Source organism: Myotis yumanensis, unplaced genomic scaffold, assembly GCF_028538775.1.
Source record: "Myotis yumanensis isolate MYYU_CA2020_CCGP unplaced genomic scaffold, mMyoYum1.0.hap1 SCAF_4, whole genome shotgun sequence".
In the NCBI taxonomy this organism is placed as follows: Eukaryota; Metazoa; Chordata; class Mammalia; order Chiroptera; family Vespertilionidae; genus Myotis; species Myotis yumanensis.
Window position 1 is genome coordinate 29986084 of NW_027223755.1, and position 19879 is coordinate 30005962.

The 19879-nt window shown below is 38.3% G+C and overlaps 1 protein-coding gene across 6 annotated transcripts in view; it reads right to left on the reverse strand.

Moving 5' to 3' along the window:
* The window catches only part of PDE4D (phosphodiesterase 4D), a 1237087-nt gene that overhangs the window by 497011 nt on the left and 720197 nt on the right, over window positions 1–19879 (reverse strand). The window contains exon 1 of one of the 6 annotated variants that reach the window (XM_070412016.1): window positions 1733–2855. The exons of the other annotated variants lie outside the window; for them this stretch is intronic. Coding sequence (XP_070268117.1) covers window positions 1733–1779 — 47 coding nt within the window. The 5' untranslated portion in view covers window positions 1780–2855. Of the gene's footprint in view, window positions 1–1732; window positions 2856–19879 lie in introns of those variants that run through there. 6 annotated transcript variants of the gene reach the window in all.

The following is a 19879-nucleotide window of genomic DNA, read 5'->3' on the forward strand; positions in this document are numbered from 1 at the left end:
GGTGAGGTAAATGCAACGACATAAAAGATGGTTATAATGGTAGGCATTCAAAGAGTACATGCATCCTACCAATTGAAAAATAAACAAATGGACCCAAACAACAGCGCTTACACAGAACAAAAACTGTTGCTTTATAGCAAGTTACACTTTATAGAAATGAGAAGGGTAATTTTCCCCCAAAACAAATCTTAATAGCTACAAAATTAATCTTGACTAAGGCCTAAGGAATAGAAGGGAAAAAAATAAATACTTGATCAATGCCTACCATGTCCTAGGGCCTGTTTCCGGGACCTTTTTATCTTAGGGTTAAAGACTATTTAAGTGAATGTATCTGTAAGCATGACATAAACCTTATTGCTGATGCCTGACCCTCACCGTCAGGACCAGCAAGGCAATGGCACCAAACCTCCCCCTGAGTGGGGAACTCTGGTGATGCACTTGGATGTGGGCCACTGAGGTTTGCAGGCATGTCACCCAGACTCCCTCCCCAGCACAGTGGAGAGTGGGGATGGTGGCTCTGGACAGCAGAGAAAGAAGATACGCCACAGCTTCGATCTGGGATGTCTCTGGTGTTGACAGAATGTGAGCACCTGCCCAGAGTGAAGGAGGATGTCACTCACCCCTCTCTGTTACTGATTTTCAGCAAACAAGCTAAAATGTCTGTAACAAACCAGCAAGTGATTTTGGTGGAGCCTTAAGATATCAGAAATCTTTCATTTGAGACACTGTCATGAAGGCAACTGGAAACCCTCTGAAACCTGTATTTTAATATCTATTACTTATCCGGAGGCCAGCCAAATAATTTACTTGGGAAATATACTTTCAAAAGCAGACAGATTGCAGGATCCCAAACAAACCATGTTAGTAGCCATAAAACCTTAAAATGTGCCTTTACCATGCATTCACAAAGTTTCCTCTATGAGAGATGGGACCCAGTCAACCCTAAAGGTCTGGTAAAAACAAGCAATTTTAAATAATGAGCTCTGCTCTTATAATACCTTCAGCAATTAATTCCTACACACATTTAGCCATAAACCCTAATAACAAATGGTACGTGATGTCACATGTCCAGGAACCTTAATACATTGCTTTAAACCTTAATACATGAGCAAAATCAACGCACTATGCAAGTTCTATGAGAGTCTGTACACTTCACGATTCATGTGTTGGAATTCTATTTAATTAGTTCTTCCTGGTAGAAACATTTCTTGAATAGTTAAAATATTCCTTAATGTGAGGCACCAACACATCTTATTATTATTTTAAAACAGTCAGCATTCTAAGTTTTTTCTTAATTTCTTTTAGAAATTCAGAAAGACCTAAGGACAGGCAAATTGATATTAGATGTCAGAAATACATGTGTCCTTCCCCAGGGAATTTTCAAATAAAGGAAAACAAAAGATCAAAAAACAAATCCCAAACCTCCCTTTTTCTTTTAGTTATTAAATAGTTGCCATTCTCAAAGTTGTGCTTTTTTCCTCCCTCCGTGAAATGTTAGCAATTGCAAATGTCCTCATACTTGACTTTTCATTTGGGGGATGCTTTGATATTAACAACTAAATTGTTATTGCATAACCATTACTTTCTCAGACAACATTTGGTCTTAATGTTTTACATCTCATCCTCACTTGATACCAAGATTCTTGTTCAAGACAAATCTGCCTCTGGCACTTGCCATGGAATTTTATAATTTTGAGTGGTACGAACTGAAGGGGGTATATTGATTACTCACCAGATCCAGGAATGCCTTCTAAAGGGGAAATTATTCACGTGCATCATATTTGCAGGTCTTCTCTCATCAAGATTTTCCTGGTCTCATATGCTACATGTAGTGATTTTCACAGATGAATTCCAACTCTCCTGTTTGAGCAGCTATCATGGGCAATTATTGCAACAAGTACTGAATTAAAAAAAAAAAGCACCCCTCCCTCCCCAAAAAACAAATAGCAACAACAAAAGCCCTTCCAGGATCTGAAGAAAGAAACATCACAGAGCACTGCCGGTATGGGTCCATCCATTTAGGTTCCACTCATTAGTCAAAACACAAAAATAACCAGTTCAATCGTTTATCCCAAATGGTGGTAAATATTGTCCTGGTAAAAAATCCAAGCGCCTAGAGTGTAAATTAATGCATCCTCGTAGGAAGGACTCTGGAATGTGGGAAAGGGGGAGTCAAAAGACAGTTTCTGGTTATCCTTGTTAAAGAAGTGTTAGAAGGGAAATGGAAAACTTCAGGTTGCTTTGCCATGCTGTCCTTTAGAAATGAATATTGCTTTTTCTTCTTTCTGAGGCACATATTCCTGTGTGGTCACTTTAACGCAGTGCTGCCTTCTGAGATGAGTCGGACAAAGACCTGGGCAAAGGGGCCAGACACCATGTATAACCACAGCCAACTTCTTCCCCCCAAATCTCAGAACTGCCGGTTTTCAACTGCAAAAGTAGGAAGGCAGGGAGCAATTTCTGCTTTGTAGGACGGAATTACCTACCATCATGACTTCAGAAGGTGCTGTCATGAGGAAATTCATTTCAGATGCCTAACCCCATAATAAGGCTGCCTGCTGTCTTGACGTAAAATGACTAAGCTATTGATCCTTTCACGGCAGAAACCCCTTTAATTTGTTGTTATCAAAGACCATGTGCGGGCTTCTCAGATTTTGCCTTGGAACGAAAATGAATTTCACAGCCGCGAGTCAGACGTTCTCTAAGAATTTCCTCCCCGCTGTCTTTCTTTCTCTCTCGGTCTTTACCCCCAATGCAATGCCCCAATAGGTGTCATTTACTCGGATGCTCTGACATCTTCTGAAAGATCCTCATGCCCAAGCCATACAGACCTTGCATGCTTTTAAAACACAATGGCAACAGGCTCCTGCTGGGGTCCCCCAGCGCCGCGGAATTTCCAGCAGAACCTTTGGAGTCTTCGCAGCCGCTGTGTCCGTGTCCGCCCTGGGCTGCGCCGCCGGCCCGAGCAGCTCAGGACACTCGCTGGAGGTACAGTACATTAACTCTGCAGCAGCCCTGCCCGCTGCGGAGCGCTGCCTGACAGGGGATGTGCTGGCGTCAAGGGGGCCCTCTAGGTGGGTTCCCAGACACTGCAGCACGCCTGCCTTGCTCGCCTCCCTGGAGGAGCCAGCGAGCCAAAGGGGTTAAAGGCACGGCTCGTCCTGAAAACGCAGATTTTAAGTAAGTAATTACCAGGCAAGACAAGCAAAGCAGTAAAACACACACACACACACACACACACACACACACACACAGTAAATAAGCTCACAGACATGCTACACCTTGACCAAATAGATATTACAGAGGCGGGGAGGTTTTTTGTTTTTGTTTTTCCTTTCTTGCCCAATGAACAGAAAGGGAATAAAAGAAGTCAGAGAGAACTGGCATATGACAGGGTCAGGGTTTGGTCACTGGGAGTCCTCTTTTTTTTCTAAACAAATATATTGGGCTGGGGATATCTTACTAACTTGATGGTTTGCATTTAGCTCCAGATGACCACAAGGTAATTTTTGGGCAGGAAATCCTGTGGAAGCCAGTTGTGCGGAAGTCAGTTACACTTCAGTTGCAATTGCGCCTGCTGTAAAGCTGCTTGTTTGAGGAGGGGCGTGTGGCTCGGAGGAGTGCTGCCATAAAGCCTGGCCATGCCTGCTGTTGACATTTTGCTTCTCCTCAAGCTTGCCCCTTTGTTGCAAAAATTCTGTTCAACAATCCCCTGAAAGCACCCCTTCATTGTTGATGCCATTTTGGAGCAAGAACAAAATAGTAAACTCTGGTAATAGTAGGTTGGCATATAAATGGTGTTTGTTGGAGATCAGTAGGTAAATGGACTTTATACCGTAGCAGTGCACTTAATATTAATGTATCGCGTTAAACTTAGGTGTTTAAACAGCCTGCGGTGCAACTGCTTAATATTACATGGAATACTGGCAACATTTAATACGCCATGCTATTATCTTCAGTTAGGATTTCCCCAGTGAGGCCCTGTCATCCTAGAAAATATTACCAGAGGTGGTGGTAGGGTGGGGGTAGATTTATCATAAATTCAAAACCAGGTACAAGGAACTTTAGTCTTGAAAACTGCCATTGTTTGGGGAGGTTTCATTTTAATCAAATGATGATACTGATGGAAGTATTTCTGGAGGAGGAAGAATTGAGTGATTCCTTTAAAAGCAGTTAGAACTTGGAGGTTCAGGAAGATGGTACCACAGCTTAGAAGGAAGCTGAGCATATATGTTGGGATGCATGTAGCCTCGGCAGTGTCCTTGTGACCTCCTCTTTCTACAGGGAATAAATATCTCCCCTAAGTGCATTTGCGATCTGAATCAGAAAACTTTGGTCTGAATTGTGTTTAACAGCTTTGAGTGCTTTGAATCAAGCATCATAGAGTAGTTCAAAATCTGATATTATGTTAGATGTTTAAATAGTATTATTAAGGGCAAGGAACACCCCAACTGTCTTGGGCCCTGTACTAACTGCTTTACATTATTTTATTTAATTCTCACAACAACACTATTATGTCAGGATTGTTATTAGCCCTGGTTTACAGATGAAGAATTTCAGACATAGGGAGATTAAGTAGCTTATCCAAGGTCAAATGTCCAGTAAGGGTCATTATTGGAACAAAGAAAGTCTGGCTCCAGAGCCTGCATGCATTACCACTATATTATAGTCCCTCCAGAATACCACCACCTTGCATTAGTGTTGTGCTTTCTAAAAAATTATCTTTACAGGTACTATCTTAATTTGGCCTCACAGAATCATGCTAAGGAAAGGTTGACACTTCTGACAATTTTGGAAATGAATCTCCAAAAGGATAGTATTTGTTCATCATCACGCATCATGTTAGCAGTAGATCTAGAAGAGAATTCAGATTGTTTCACAGGTTTGTATTCCTTGATGAAGATAATGATGATGATGACGACGACATGATAATGGACATTAACCTATTTCAAAACCAATACTTAGTTCTTATACTTTATAAAAAAACTAGAGGCCCAGTGCATGAGTAGGGTCCCTAAGCCTGGCCAGAAATCAGGGCCAGTCAGGTTCCCTGCCTCCCCGCCTCCTCGCCTCCTCCTTCCCTAGCTCCCTCAGCGCCCTGCCGCTGCCACTGGTCACCGGCCATGTTCTGCACTGCCCCCTGGTAGTCAGCACCCATCATGGCAAGCGATCAAACTCCCAGTCTCCCGGTCGAATTCCCGAGGGGACACTTTGCATATTAGCCTTTTATATATATATAGATTACGTCGAAATTTATTTTCTCATATGATAGACATCATTAATTTGAATTTTTAAAATATTTTTAGCCTATTCTACTCCTCTCTCTTTATATGCCAATGTGATATCTATGGTGATGTGACACCAAGAATATCTCTGACTATTTCTTAATTACCACACAGTTCAACATCCAGTACTTGAAAGCTATGTTTCCATTTGTGGGCAATGATATAAGCAAAGCCCTTTATAAATAAAACACAAATGATTCGGTCATTAGATTACTAAGGGAGATATAAAATTAAAATATATTTAAACCAAGAGGAAATTTCAACGGAATATTTTTAAAGTGGACATTTTTTGGTCTTCTTATTTCTATTTTTATATATGCGACTATCTAGAGCAGGGGTTGGAAACCCCCCATGCATAGGCCATATAAGGCCCTCGAAATCATTTGGTCTGGCCCTGCCAAGGCATTAGGAGTGAGTTAATTAAATTTTGCCCTAACTGGTTTGGCTCAGTGGATAGAGCGTAGGCCTGCAGACTGAAAGGTCCCAGGTTCGATTCCGGTCAAGGGCATGTACCTTGGTTGCAGGCACATCCCCAGTAGGGGGTGTGCAGGAGGCAGCTGGTCGATGTTTCTCTCTCATCGATGTTTCTAACTCTCTATCCCTCTCCCTTCCTCTCTGTAAAAAATCAATAAAATATATTTTTAAAAAATAAATAAAAATTTAAAATAAATTTTTATCAGCTTTTAAGTTGATAATTTTGTATGGCCTGCGAATGATATTATAAATAACCAAATGGCCCTTGGCAAAAAGAAAAAAAAAGGTCTCCAATCCTGATCTAGAGTAAGGTATAACAAATTAGAATGAAAGGACACACAACTGAGAAACGATGATAAATAGTAGAAAAGCCAACTTTCTGCTGAAGGGATAAAAAAGAAAAATGTAATTTATTCCACAGTTCAAGGAACAAAAGCATTAATAAACAATTCTAAATTGAGTATTTTGAAAACGCAAGGCACTTTTATTTCACACATATTAGAAGCAGGGTCTTCAGAGTTATGGCCACTATTTTACAAACTGATGCTTCACCAGACTTCATATTTTACAAATGTGTGGTCTTCAAGAAACAACATCTGAGCAGAATTAATAGGTTTGTAATTTAAGCTTACAGATGAAAAATGTTGATGGTCTAGGGCCGTGGTCTGCAAACTGCGGCTCGCAAGCCACATGCGGCTCTTTGGCCCCTTGAGTGTGGCTCTTCCTAAGCCTTAGGAGTACCCTAATTAAGTTAATAACAATGTACCTACCTATATAGTTAAAGTTTAAAAAATTTGGCTCTCAAAAGAAATTTCAATCGTTGTACTGTTGATATTTGGCTCTGTTGACTAATGAGTTTGCCGACCACTGGTAATACACATCTGTTTCTTTCTACAAAAAGTTCATCATCCTTTCAGGAAATTTCTAAGAAATATTAGGGATGAAAGATTACTTATGGCTGATCCCAGTGCTATCATTTCAAGAAATAAAGGAGTGCTAATTATTTGCAGAGAACCACAGGTTGGCACATACTTTGTGAGAGAGGCTCAGCTCCACTGGCACAAAGGCTGTGTTTTGATCTTTTTAAAAGTTTTAACCATCCTCATATGAGACTGACATTAGAAAAAAATTTTAAAAACCACACCAGAATACCAATGTATTGATAAAGTGAAAAGTACAAGCTCAGAGCAAACAGTAATACTCTAATCAACATTTCAATGAAAGATCATTTATGTTAGTGCACTCAGAATGAGAGAAGTATTATCTAGTCCCATGCCCTTTTCCAATAATTAAAGTCCTCTTCTGCCATTGCTAGCAGGTTATGCTTGTAAGGGTGATGGTTTTCAAACTAAGTTCCTAGGAACCCTCTGGTTTTGCAAAGTTGTCATAGGACAATTGCAGGACAAAGGAAAGGTCAGGTACCTAAGTTTCATTTCAGAGCCCCTCTGATTTTACCTGTTTTATTTCAAGGTTTACTTTGAAAAAAGGGAGTCTGGTTCTTAAGAAAATGTTTACAAAAACATAACTGTAGGTATAAGAAGTTAACACTTTCTAAGCAAATTCTTATCTTTGTATTGTCAGTTTCAAGACTCATTCTCTTCAAACCCTTTCAGTTTACATGCTTCCTTCACAATGAGTCAAATACAGATGATTAGGTTATATCTTTATGCTAACCCAAGCATAATAGCACAATGAAGACACACCCTAGCCTCTGAACTTGGGTGTTTCCTAAACTCTTATCACTTATCTGCTATAGAGGGTGTAATAACATACGTCATTGATTCCCAGAGTTTCACTTTTATGTTTTTGTTTTTTAATTTTTAAAATAAATTTTAATTTACATTTTTAAAATTTATCTTTATTGTTGAAAGTATTACAGATGTCCCCTTCTCCCCACCAGGACCCCCTTCACTCCATTACCACCCTCTCCGCAGGCCTTCCCCGCACTATTGTCTGTCCATATGCATACAAGTTCATTGGTTAGTCTCTTCCCACCCCCTCTGAAATGCATTTCTCTGCTGCATGCTTCAATGTCTCTGGTCCTATTTTGTTCACCAGTTTATTGTGTTTATTAGATTCCACATATAAGTGAGATCATGTGATCCTTGTCTTTCTTTGACTGGCTTCTTTCACTTAACATAATACTTTCCAGGTCCCTCCATGCTGTTTCAAAGGGTAAGAGATCCCTCTTTTTTACAGCTGCATAATATTCCATGAGGTGATACTATTCATTCATAGGCTGTTGGGCATTTGGGCTGTTTTCAGGACTTAGCTATTGTAAATAATGCTGCTATGAATATAGGGGTGCATATATTCTTTCTGATTGGTGTTTCTGGCTTCTTAGGATATATTCCTAGAAATAGAATCACTGGGTCAAATGGCAGTTCCATTTTAATTTTTTGAGGAAACTCCACACTGTCTTCCATAGTGGTTGTGTCAGTCTGCATTCCCACCAGCAATGTACTACAGTACCTTTTTATCCACATCCTCGCCAACACTTTTTGTTTGTCGATTTATTGATGATAGCCATTCTGGCAAGTGTGAGGTGGTACCTCATTGTCATTTTATTTTTTTAAATATATTTTTATTGATTTTACAGAGAGGAAGGGAGAGGGATAGAGAGTTAGAAACATCAATGAGAGTCGATGAACTGCCTCCTGCACACCCCCTACTGGGGATCAAGCCCGCAACTAAGGTACATGCCCCTGATCAGAATCAAACCTAGGACCCTTCAGTCTGTGGCCCAATGCTCTATCCACTGAGCCTAACCGGTTAGGACTGTCATTTTGATTTGCATCTCTCTGATAATTAGTGATGTTGATCATTTTTTTTCATATGTCTCTTGGTCATTTGTATGTCCTTTATTGAGAAGTGTCCTCTGCCCACTTTTTAATCGGGTTGTTTATCTTCCTTTTGTTGAGCTGTATGAATACTTTATATACATTGAAAATTAACTCCTTATCAGATGTATCATTGACAAATATGTCCTCCCATACAGTGGGGTTCCCTTTTCATTTTGATTCTGGTTTCTCTTGCTGTGCAGACCCTGAATAGCTGCAACAATCTTAAGAAAGAAGAACAAAGGTGGAGGGATCACAATACAGGATATAAAAATATATTACAAAGCCGCTCTAATTAAAACAGACTGGTACTGGCACAAGAACAGGTATATAGATCAATGAAGCAGAACAGAGAACCCAGAAGTCTACCCAAGGCATTATGCTCAATTAATATTTGACAAAGGAGGCAAGAGAATGCAATGAGGTAAAGACAGTTTCCTCAATAATTGCTCTTAAGATAATTGGACATGTACACGCAAACAAATGACACTAGACCACCAAATTACACCATATACAAAGATAAACTAAAAATGCATGAAAGACTTAAATGTAAGTCCTGAAACCATAACAATCCTAGGAGAAAACAGAGGCAGCAAAATATCAGACATCTCATGTAGCAGAATTTTCATTGTTACAATGCCTAGGGCAAGAGAAACAAAGGGGAAAATATAAACAAATGGGACTAAATAAAAATTGATTTACTTTTACATATAGAAAAAGAATTGCAGGAAACCAATAAGCAAAAGATAGCTGGAATAGCTATATTCATTTTAGACAAAAGAAATTCTCTGACCACAGAATTATTAAGGCCATAGCACCACATGATGATAAAAAGGTTTAGTGCAGCAATAAATTGCTACAACTTCAAAACTTAGATGCCTCAAAAAATAAAAAATAAAAGGAAGCAAATATTGCCAGAATTGCAGAAAGAAGAGCTCAAATTATCATCATAAGATGTGTATGTGGAGGGGGAAGAGTTCAATATATCATTCTCAAACAAGAAACAAGACAAATCACGGAAACACCATCACCAACAAAAAACCAACTATAGCCAAATATGAATTAGAACAACACAACAAGCTTGACTTATTGGACATCTCTAGAATGGATCCAATAATTAGAAATTTTACAAATGGAGTACTTACAAAAAGTAATATAAAGTAAATCTCTACATTTTACAGAAATATCATACAAATCACATTCTCTAAACACTTCTAATGAAGTAACAGAAAGATAAAATGCCCTATATATTAGGAAATTAAAGAAAAAATTATGAAAAAGGGTCAAAGAAGATATAATGAAAAATTAAAAAATATTTAAAAATGAATAGTACAGACACCATATTTGAAAACCTGTAGGAATACAGCAAAAGCAGTAATTCATGAAAATTTAAAGACTTAAATCATTATTTTAGAAAAGAATAGAGAGTACATCTAAGTGTACCCCTAAAAAGTTAGGAAAAAAAGATAAACAAAAAGAAATTACAAGGATAGAAACAATAACAAGAAGAGCTGAAACAAACTCATTATAAACACAAAGAGGGTAAATAAGAAACTACCTTAAGAAGTATCTGATTATCTAACCCAGTGGCTCTCAAACTTCACCATGCCAACCCAATCATGTGGAGGGCTTGTTAAAATACTGGTTGTTCAGATCATCCCTAAAATTTACGATTCAGTGGGTCCAGAATATACCCAAGATTTTGCATTTCTTATAAAGCCCCATTGCGGTGCTGCTGCTGCTGGTCCAAGGACCAAACTTTAGAACCAAACTTCAGAACCTAAGCTAAGGTACATCTTTCTGTCACCACCACGTTTTGCTATAACCAAAAGCTAATATCAATGATTGTCTCTGAAATAAAGTAGATGAAATAAAATTAAAACTCCTCTAGAGTTATATATGAAATGAAAGGTAATCTTTTATTTTTTAAAAAATATATTTTTATTGATTTCAGAGAGGAAGGAAGAGGGAGAGAGAGATAGAAACATCAATGATGAGAGAGAATCATTGATTGGCTGCCTCCTGCACGCCCCAGCCTGGGCATGTGTTCTTGACCGGAATCAAACCTGGGACCCTTCAGTCCACAGGCTGACGGTCTATCCACTGAGCCAACCCAGCTAGGGCTGAAAGGTGATCTTTTTAAAAAATCTTTATTATTGAAAGTATTACATATGTCCCCTTTTTTTTCCCCATTGACCCCTTCTAGCCCACTCTTACCCTTCACCCTAGGCCTATTGTCTGTGTCTATGTATTATGCATATATGCATATGAATTCTTTAGTTGATCTATTCCCACCCACCCCCATCCTCCTAATTTTTTTATGAATATTAATTATAAGTTCAGATATTTTAGTAAAGTGTCCCATTCTTTTGTGAGGCTGGATAACTTTTGTCTCTTGCTTGTCAAATGAAAACATTTTGTCCCTCTATGTCAATTATTGCTTTTGTATAAATATACTTACATATACAAATACCTCTACATATTTTTAAAGCACATTTTTCTATATTAGTTGTATAAATATGTTCTATCTTAGGAAATAGAAGCTACAGACACTTGGATATACTGGGCGATATGACTTTTTCACCTAAAGCCAACAAGGCAATATGTAAGAAAAAATTTCCCCCAAAGAATACAAAATTTGTGTATACTTCTTGCATATGCATGTATATTATAGTTACCATCCCAATATGTAGAATAAGACACAAGATGGCTACATAACCCCACCCCTACCTCCCAGCAGAAGAACATTCAAATCCTCTCTGACCCTTACAGAAAAACCTATCCCTATGGAAGGAACAGCATTTTCTTCTGTGCATTTATAACACCAAAATACAATGTTGACACTCAGTAAATGTTAACTGATGACCGTGTTGATAGGGATGACTTCCCACTTCTTTCAAGTTCTAGCAAAATCTGAAAGTGTGTTGTTTAGCACATTTAAAACAGAAATAAGAGGAGCTCTTCATGAAGCCATGGTTTCAATTGCTAAGCGTCAGGGATCTGCATCATGTTTCAGCAAGTTGCTGGTACATTTAATTTCTACTTATTCATATAACCAAGGATACAGCCACCAATTGAAAAGTGAGAAAGATATTTATTAAATACCTATTTTGATCACCTAAAACAAACATATGCTTTGTTGGAAATTTTCATGATTTCACTAATATAACGAGTCATTAAAAAAAAGATATGTTTTTCATTGATTCTGGAAAGAGAGGAAAGGGAGAGGGGGAGAGAGAGAGAAAGAGAAACATTGATGTGAGAGATAAATATCTACAAGTTGCTCCCCTTACGTGCCCCAACCAGAGATCAAACTCGCCAGCTGGGTATATGCCCTGAAGGAGAATTGAACCTGTGACACTTTGGTGCACAGGACAACACTCTAACCACCTGAGCCACATCTGTCAGGACAACAAGTCATTTTGGATCCTACTGCCTACGCTTAAATATTATTTTAAATAATAAATATATGCATTTATAGGAAAGACAATGATCACATAATGAAACAATACATTTCATAATTGAGATAATATAAAATTCTTGCTAAATGCCACTTTTAATATTTTTGGAAGTAGAAACACTAAAATACCTAATTTATTGATAAATATTATAGCAATGAATCACCATTAAGTCCTGGGTTGTAGTGTTTTTTAAATTGTAATTGGGGCAGGGGTGTATTTTCATAGTCATTTTAATAGAAAGTTAGGAGAGACTGCATCAAAGTAAAAAAATCAGATGCTCTTTAAAATCCAAAGACTTCAACTACTACTTCCAGTACATACTCATACACACACTCATGCACCACTGACAGTTAACAGAATTAAGTGAAAGGAAATATGAGTATATTTGCAAATTATATATATTTATAATATAGATGTTACATACACATGTAACTCAACATTTTGTATTTACTATGTGGAGACATCTCTACCCCTCCCCCCCGACACCCAGTTATCTCTGAAACAGATGGTTAAAGACTATCCTTAGAATGTAAACTCCATAGGGCACTGGAACTTTTGGTCTGTTCTGTCCCGGATGAATCCCAAGTACTTAGAATAGTGTCCAGTGCATGGTAAATGCCCATTGAAATATTTGTTGAGTCATGACTATCATAAATAAATCAATCAATCACTATATCAAATGTAATTATTTATGTCTGCCTACAACTCCTTCTATGGAGCTTGCCTTCCTTACACCCTAACTTTATAAAACCTTGACCCACTGCCACCTGATTCATCCACTGGGTAGAAACATTACTATTCCATCTTTGGATTGTGAATGGTCACAAGAAAAACAGAGACTCTAATCAGTTCCATGTGGGCTTAACCCAAAAAGTCATATAGATTTGGGGGACCAAGTTGCCATTTTTGGGTCAAGTAAAAACTGATAGCTAAATAAAATCTGGCAATTACAGAGAGACGTTAGCCAAGAGTACAAACACAGAGACAAACAAAAATGGATGATTAGATTGAGTAGTTGCTTCAATTTTCAAGCTTTACAAATCCAACAAGGCTCAGTTATAACCCATTTCTGTGAATTTCTGTATCTTTACAGTAACTCTATTCCTCTTTTTTTATACAGAAGTGCAGGTGAGTACATTTATTGCAATCAAAATCTCGACTAGACAAGTCACCATATAAGAATATTTTTTTTGGCTATCATAAATATTTTCCTTCCCTCCACAAAGAAAGCAACTTAAAATTAATCCTACATTGTAATATTGAGTAGCCACAGTGAATTAGCAGGCCATTGAGTTAATGATTTCTCCATCAAGAGGCTTAAATACTCACACACACACACACACACACACACACACACACACGAGCTGACAATGTACCAACATGTACATCCACATCCGGAGGTTCTGGGAGAGCACTCTTTTTTCTCTAACTGATGTCTATTATACTTTCAGTCAAAATATTAGCTTCTTATTTTTCTCAAGCTCCTTTCATCACTTTCTTCACTGAATATTAATTTGCTTTAGAGAGAGATTAAGAAAGGTGGGGAAATACTGTGATTTTTATTAGGTTTATGGAGTAAGAGAATTTAGTCCTCAAAAGACATAATTCCTTTTTTAAGAAGGAATAAAAGGACATTCATATGATTATTTAAAAATAATCTTTTAAACATTTAAAAGTATTAAAATGCATTAAAACCAGAATTCAATATTTTAGAATGATAGTTTTAAATTCATGTTGATATAATTAAGTAAAAATTCCTTTTATTGGAGTGCAAAATAAAGTCAGGCTATTATTAAATTCTAGTTGCCTATTACAGACAGATACCCTCTCCTTCACTTAGGTTTTAATACCCTCTGCTCTGCTGTTTTTAATGTTTGCATGCGGGGATGAATCCATAATGCTGAGCACTTGCAACTATCAAATAGCCTGCCTCACTTTATAATTGGCACATCCCTATAACGAACACTATAGACCATACAGATCACTTAATAGATACAAATGGAAAAAACATAAGTAACACATGTCCCAAGCTGGATGAGACAGAAAAATGTTACTATGAAATTCTCTGGCCTAGCTATTTGTCTTATACTTTTCTATACAGAAATCACATTGTAAGTGGGAAAGAATCCAGTGTGGAATATAACATGATTTCATCTGTTGTTCTGAGTTCCAAAGTGTGTAAAATGGATGAAGATAAAAAGGACTTCAAAATTTTCCACAAAATAAAGTAACAAAGCTGACCAAACAGTAAATTTACTTTTAGGATTTCTCCTCTTTTCTCATTGCCCTTCCTCTTTAAATTGGTGATGGGACAGGGATCCAAAAAAAATTTTTTTTAAAAAGCAGGGAGCATGCGGATGAACACTGTGTTGTCAGCCTCACAGGTTTCCTTGATTTTTTGCAACACTCGCCTCATTTTTAAAAGAATGGAAGTTATACAGAAAGCAGGAACAAAGTTAATGAAAATCATAAACTTCTCCCCTCTTTCCTTCTTTCCAGTAATTACCCACTCATTAGAGACAAAGGTTGCTGGAGATGAGGTTGCCATGTGTCCTATTGGGGATTAAATATTTTTCTTCTGGAAAGAGAAGAGTCAGGCAACTGTTGCAGCTCCAAATCCCTGGTGGCCTCTCCTCATTGGTGGTGGCTGTAATGAGCAGATGACAGTCCTACACTCTCAGTCCCAAGGTGTCTGAAGGCACGAAGGGATGAAGAAAGGATGGCAAGGGAAAGGGAAAGACAGTGGGACAGAAGAGCACTACTATTAATACTAACTTCCCCAATTCCCTTAGTTTCCATAATGACCCATTGCTTCCTACACCTTGAATGCAGATCTACTTTGAGAGTCTTCTATTGGAGCATAGGTGTTTTTAAGATCAGAACATTTGCCCACATCAGTGTGGCTTAGTTGGTTGCAGGTTCCATTTCTGGTCAGGGCACGTGCCCATGGTTGCGAGCTCAATTCCCGGTAGCGAAGTGGAAGGGTACCGACTGATGTTTCGCTCTCACATCCATCTTTCTCTCTCTCTGCCTCTCCTATCTTCTCTCTCTAAAAAGTCAAAATATACTAATAATAAAAGATCTGAACAATTGCTGGAAGGTGTAAATAATTTTCCTTGATTTTCCACTCAATTTTTAGAGAGAGAAAGGAAAAATATGCAAAGAGAGATACAAATATGATGTGGTACTGTCAGGATGCTTTAAAAAATATTTGTAAAAGGGTAGCAATATTGTATTAAAGCCATTGAAAACAAGGACATGTGATATGTATTTATTTATTTATTTATTTTTTAAAAGAGCTTTTTTTTTTAAATATATTTTATTGATTTTTTACAGAGAGGAAGGGAGAGAGACAGATAGTTAGAAACATCGATGGAGGAGAAACATCGACCAGCTGCCTCCTGCACATCTCCCACGGGGGATGTGCCCGCAACCCAGGTACATGCCCTTGACCGGAATCGAACCCGGGACCCTTCAGTCCGCAGGCCGACGCTCTATCCACTGAGCCAAACCGGTTTTGGCAATGTGATATGTATTTAAAACCCATTTTATTTAGGTTTCTTACTACCCTGTTAAATTTTATTTATGGAGAAAGTCTTGTGACTTTTCTGAGCACTTTTATGCAATAGAGAGCTTTACATTTACTTTAAGCTATCAACAGATTCCATTCATAAATGAGAATGTCCGATCCAAACTATACTCCCAAACCCCAAACTAGATTTAACTCACATCTTCTCCCTGCTCCCAGCTGGGCCCCCAAAAGACTAGCTACTTTCAATGGGATCAGTGGGCAAAGCAGGGGTTAGGGTTTACAATTCCCCTCCCTTGCTGTCCTGACTTGCCAGCTGTTGGGACTGAGTATGACCTGGAGAGCATGGAGGGAGACTATGAACCAGGGATTTCTCCCCCTTGGATTGGCATTGTCATAAGATGGCATCTTGTGTTCCTGGCAGATGTTGAAAGTTTCCTCTTTGTCTCTTGGGCACTTTTGTGGGTTCATCAGCTGCATCCCTGCTGGGATCCCTGGCTGCAGCTCCTATGACTCAGGCAGTGCTGTGTTTTCAGTGCTGCTGGTTCATCAGCCCCCCAGCAAGCCCCTGGTTTCCTAGTGGCCAAATCCCTGCAAACTCTTGCTGCTGGAGTCCAAGTGCTTTTTCCAGATGTCCCTTTGGGAAGGACATACGATGGCTCTAGGCAAGCTCTCTCACTCGTGTGGTGTACATCTGGTTCATGAGAAAAAGTATCCCACTGCGGCAGCCTCTGTCTTTTCTTAAAAACAAAAAGGAAAACAAAACACCTTTTTGTAAACTAACCTTCCTTTTCCCTCTGAACTCTTGTAGTCTCCATCTGCGTTAAAGGCATCTGTGTGAAGGGCTCAAAAGTTATGAACCTGATTCATGGCCACCTGTTTGGAACATTGGAATTCAGGACTGGGACCCTGCTGTGGGATGCAGCTTCTATGGTATTTCACTGCCTTTGTTGAACCTTTGGTTTTAACATTGGTCGTGATCTGATTAACATCATGGTTCCTTTATCATTGTTGGTAATCCACTCTCCTTTCTATCTAAATGGCAGATACCCAATTATTTTTGCAGAAATCTATTTTTTTGAAGCTGCTAAGTACTTGGAGACAGTGACATCATACCCAGCTCAGGGGTAAATCCTGAACAGTCTAATCCCATTTGCTGGCCAGTAATTCGTTTATGTCTTAAGACCAATGAGATATATCTAGCCAACGAGATATAAAGGGAAGTTGGCTGAGATGATTTCTAGAAGAAGAGTTTCATGAAAAGAGAAGCAACTGGAAGAAAGGGCTCATTTCCTGCCTTTGGACTTTGTGCCTGACTAGGGCCTTCATCTTGTGATAATGAGGGGAGTCCCTCTGAGCAAAGAACAATGTGCTAAGATGGCAACACAAAACATAGGTGCTGTGTCAGCCTCTGAATAAACATCCCTGGAACAGTCTACTTTGAAACTTCATTTTATAAGACAATACATTTTCCTTATGTGTTCATATTAAGCCATTGGGTTGGGAGCTCCAAATGACATCACCATGAAATATTTATTACAACCCAAACATGGGTACTTCCCAATAGGTAATCAAGCTAGACAGACAGGAAAGCTATGTTTTCTCACGGTTTTTTTTCTTTATTGAATAGCTGGTGGGTGAGTTCATCTGCCACAAAAGCACTTTAAAATCAGATGTTTAACCTAATTCTCAAAATTGCAATGACTTATTACTAAACTGAATCAACATTTGTGATGACACCTATTATAACAAATGTAAATAAAAACAAACAAAAGCTATGTTCAATTGGAAAGTCCCTCATTTAGCAATAGGCTTGGATTTCCCTAGGAGTTCCTGGAGAAACCAGAGATTTCTCATATTACATGATAATGCCAACATTCAGGGCAATGATAACATGCTAATCTTAGGAAACAGAAGAGGTTTGCATGCCAAAAACCCCATGAAAAGCACATCATTTTATGCTGAATTCCATTTAGTGGATCAAGCAAGGACCTATTTTGCCATTCCATATTATGATGTGGGTGTGCTTATATTAAATCACTCAGAGAAACACTAGGTGACTAATTTATGACAATGATATGTTTGCAGACTAACACATTCATAAGAACAGCAGAATGATGAGCTAATTTGTAAAGTACCAGATGGATTACTGAAAGCTGGTAGCTTAAGCTATCATAATTGTCCCTTGTACTCCAAGAAGATACTTCTAGTAATCTTACTACTACATCTTTGCTTTTGGATAAACAGGCCGAGCTATAACTAATCCTCTTCCCACAAAGGCAAGTCTCTTGTACTTGAATACACTTGCTACTGGGAGAGCTGCAATGTGAAACTCTGCTTTTTTTATAACTCCACTGTCTGAATGGCATCCCACAATGAGGGACCATTAATCTTAACTGTTCCCCAGTCCATGTTGTTGTTGTTGCTCTTTTGATGTTCTTTCTTTGATAGTTCACAAACATTGGGGTCAGATTTATACAGTGCTTGGGCTGTCTCTTTTTCCTCCCTCTGCATGCTCCTACTCACTGATACAGGCATTGTATCTTTAGTACTTTTGAGATTGTCTTTTTTTTATTTTTAACGTTTTTTTCCCAAGTCAACCCAGGAATTACTTTATCCCTTTTATCATTAGACTCATCCTCCCTCCTTTAGTCCCCACCCAAAGCTTGAGATTGATACACATAAGCCTCAATGTTGGCATTTCTGTATTACATCTTCTCAGAAATTAATAGCATTTTTTTTCTGAAGAAAGCATGGTTTGGTGGAGGGGCATAGGATTTTGGTGTTCCTGGGGTCTCTTACCACTTCATTTATTGTGGACTCATTTCCCAACCTTCACTGAATCTGAAAATATCATTTGGAAAACAGCAACGATACATATTTCTTAGATTTCTTTGGGATAATATTACAAAGTATAGGTTAACCATGTGACACATGTAATATTTGTTTTCCTTGCCCTCTTCAAATGTTTGTCATCTAACCTGCTGACAATAGTGGAAATGCTACATTAGGGAATAAGGGAATCGGTATAGAAATATGAAGAGGCTGAATAATATAGGCTTCTCCAGCAATTACTAATGCAAAATAAGTTGGCAGAATGGGCTATAACCATAGCCATGGTGTGATTTTTATATCATTTGACTTAATAAGAGTCTCTAAATTAATTAAAATAAGACCAAAACAACAACAAAGAAAAAATGAGAAATTGATGCAAATAAGTATCACAGAAGGAGAACTACAAATAGCCAATAGTCATTTGAAAAGATGTTCAATCTCATTGGTAACCAAAGAAATAAGTTAAAATGACAATGAACTATTTTGCCTATCACATTGGTAAAAAAATAAAGACCAAAACTGTCCAACGATGAATGAAAGGGGATGGGAAACAGGTACACCCCTCCACAGTTGGTGGAAACTGAGGCTGGGAAAGACTGTCTTGGAGTACAATTTAGCAGACTTCTTAAAATGTAAAACACATATGCTATTTGATTTGCAGAAGTCTATCCTACAAAAGTGAGTGCACACACACACACACACACACACAGAGAGATACTAATTTGGGCACTGTTTATGATTTTTAAAAAATCCTGTTTCCACCCTAACCAGTTTGGTTCAGTGGATAGAGCATCGTCCTGCAGACTGAAGGGTCCCAGGTTAGATTCCGGTCAAGGGCATGTACCTTGGTTGCGGGCGCACCCCCACTGGGGGGTGTGCAGGAGGCAGCTGATCGGTGTTTCTCTCTCATCAATGTTTCTGACTCTCTATCCCTCTCCCTTCCTCTCTGTAAAAAATCAGTAAAATATATTTTTTTAAAAATCTTGTTTCTGTCTCTCTTGCCAGATGCTGAGTTCTTAAAGGGATGATACCTTTCTTCTTCCCTAGTAACTTCTGAGCCCACAAATGTATAATAGAGGTGAAGATGCTTAAAAATGCATATTGACTAACAAATGATCAAAATATTTTATGTGTAAAGATATTGAAATAGCTCGGCCAGTGTGGCTCAGTGGTTGAGCACTGACCTTTGAACCAGGAGGTCATGGTTCCATTCCCGGTCAGGGCATATGCCTTGGATGCGGGCTTGATCCCCAGTGTGGGGCATGCAGGAGGCAGCCAATCAATGATTCTCTCTCATCATTGATGTTTCTATCTCTCCCTCCCTCTCTGAAATCAATAAAAATATATTTTTTAAAAAAGATAATGAGATAGATGTATAAAATTTTTAGGTGAATTGATGTTTTCATGTGTTTAATAATCCAAAAGTTTATTCTTTTTTCTATTCATTTAAAAATT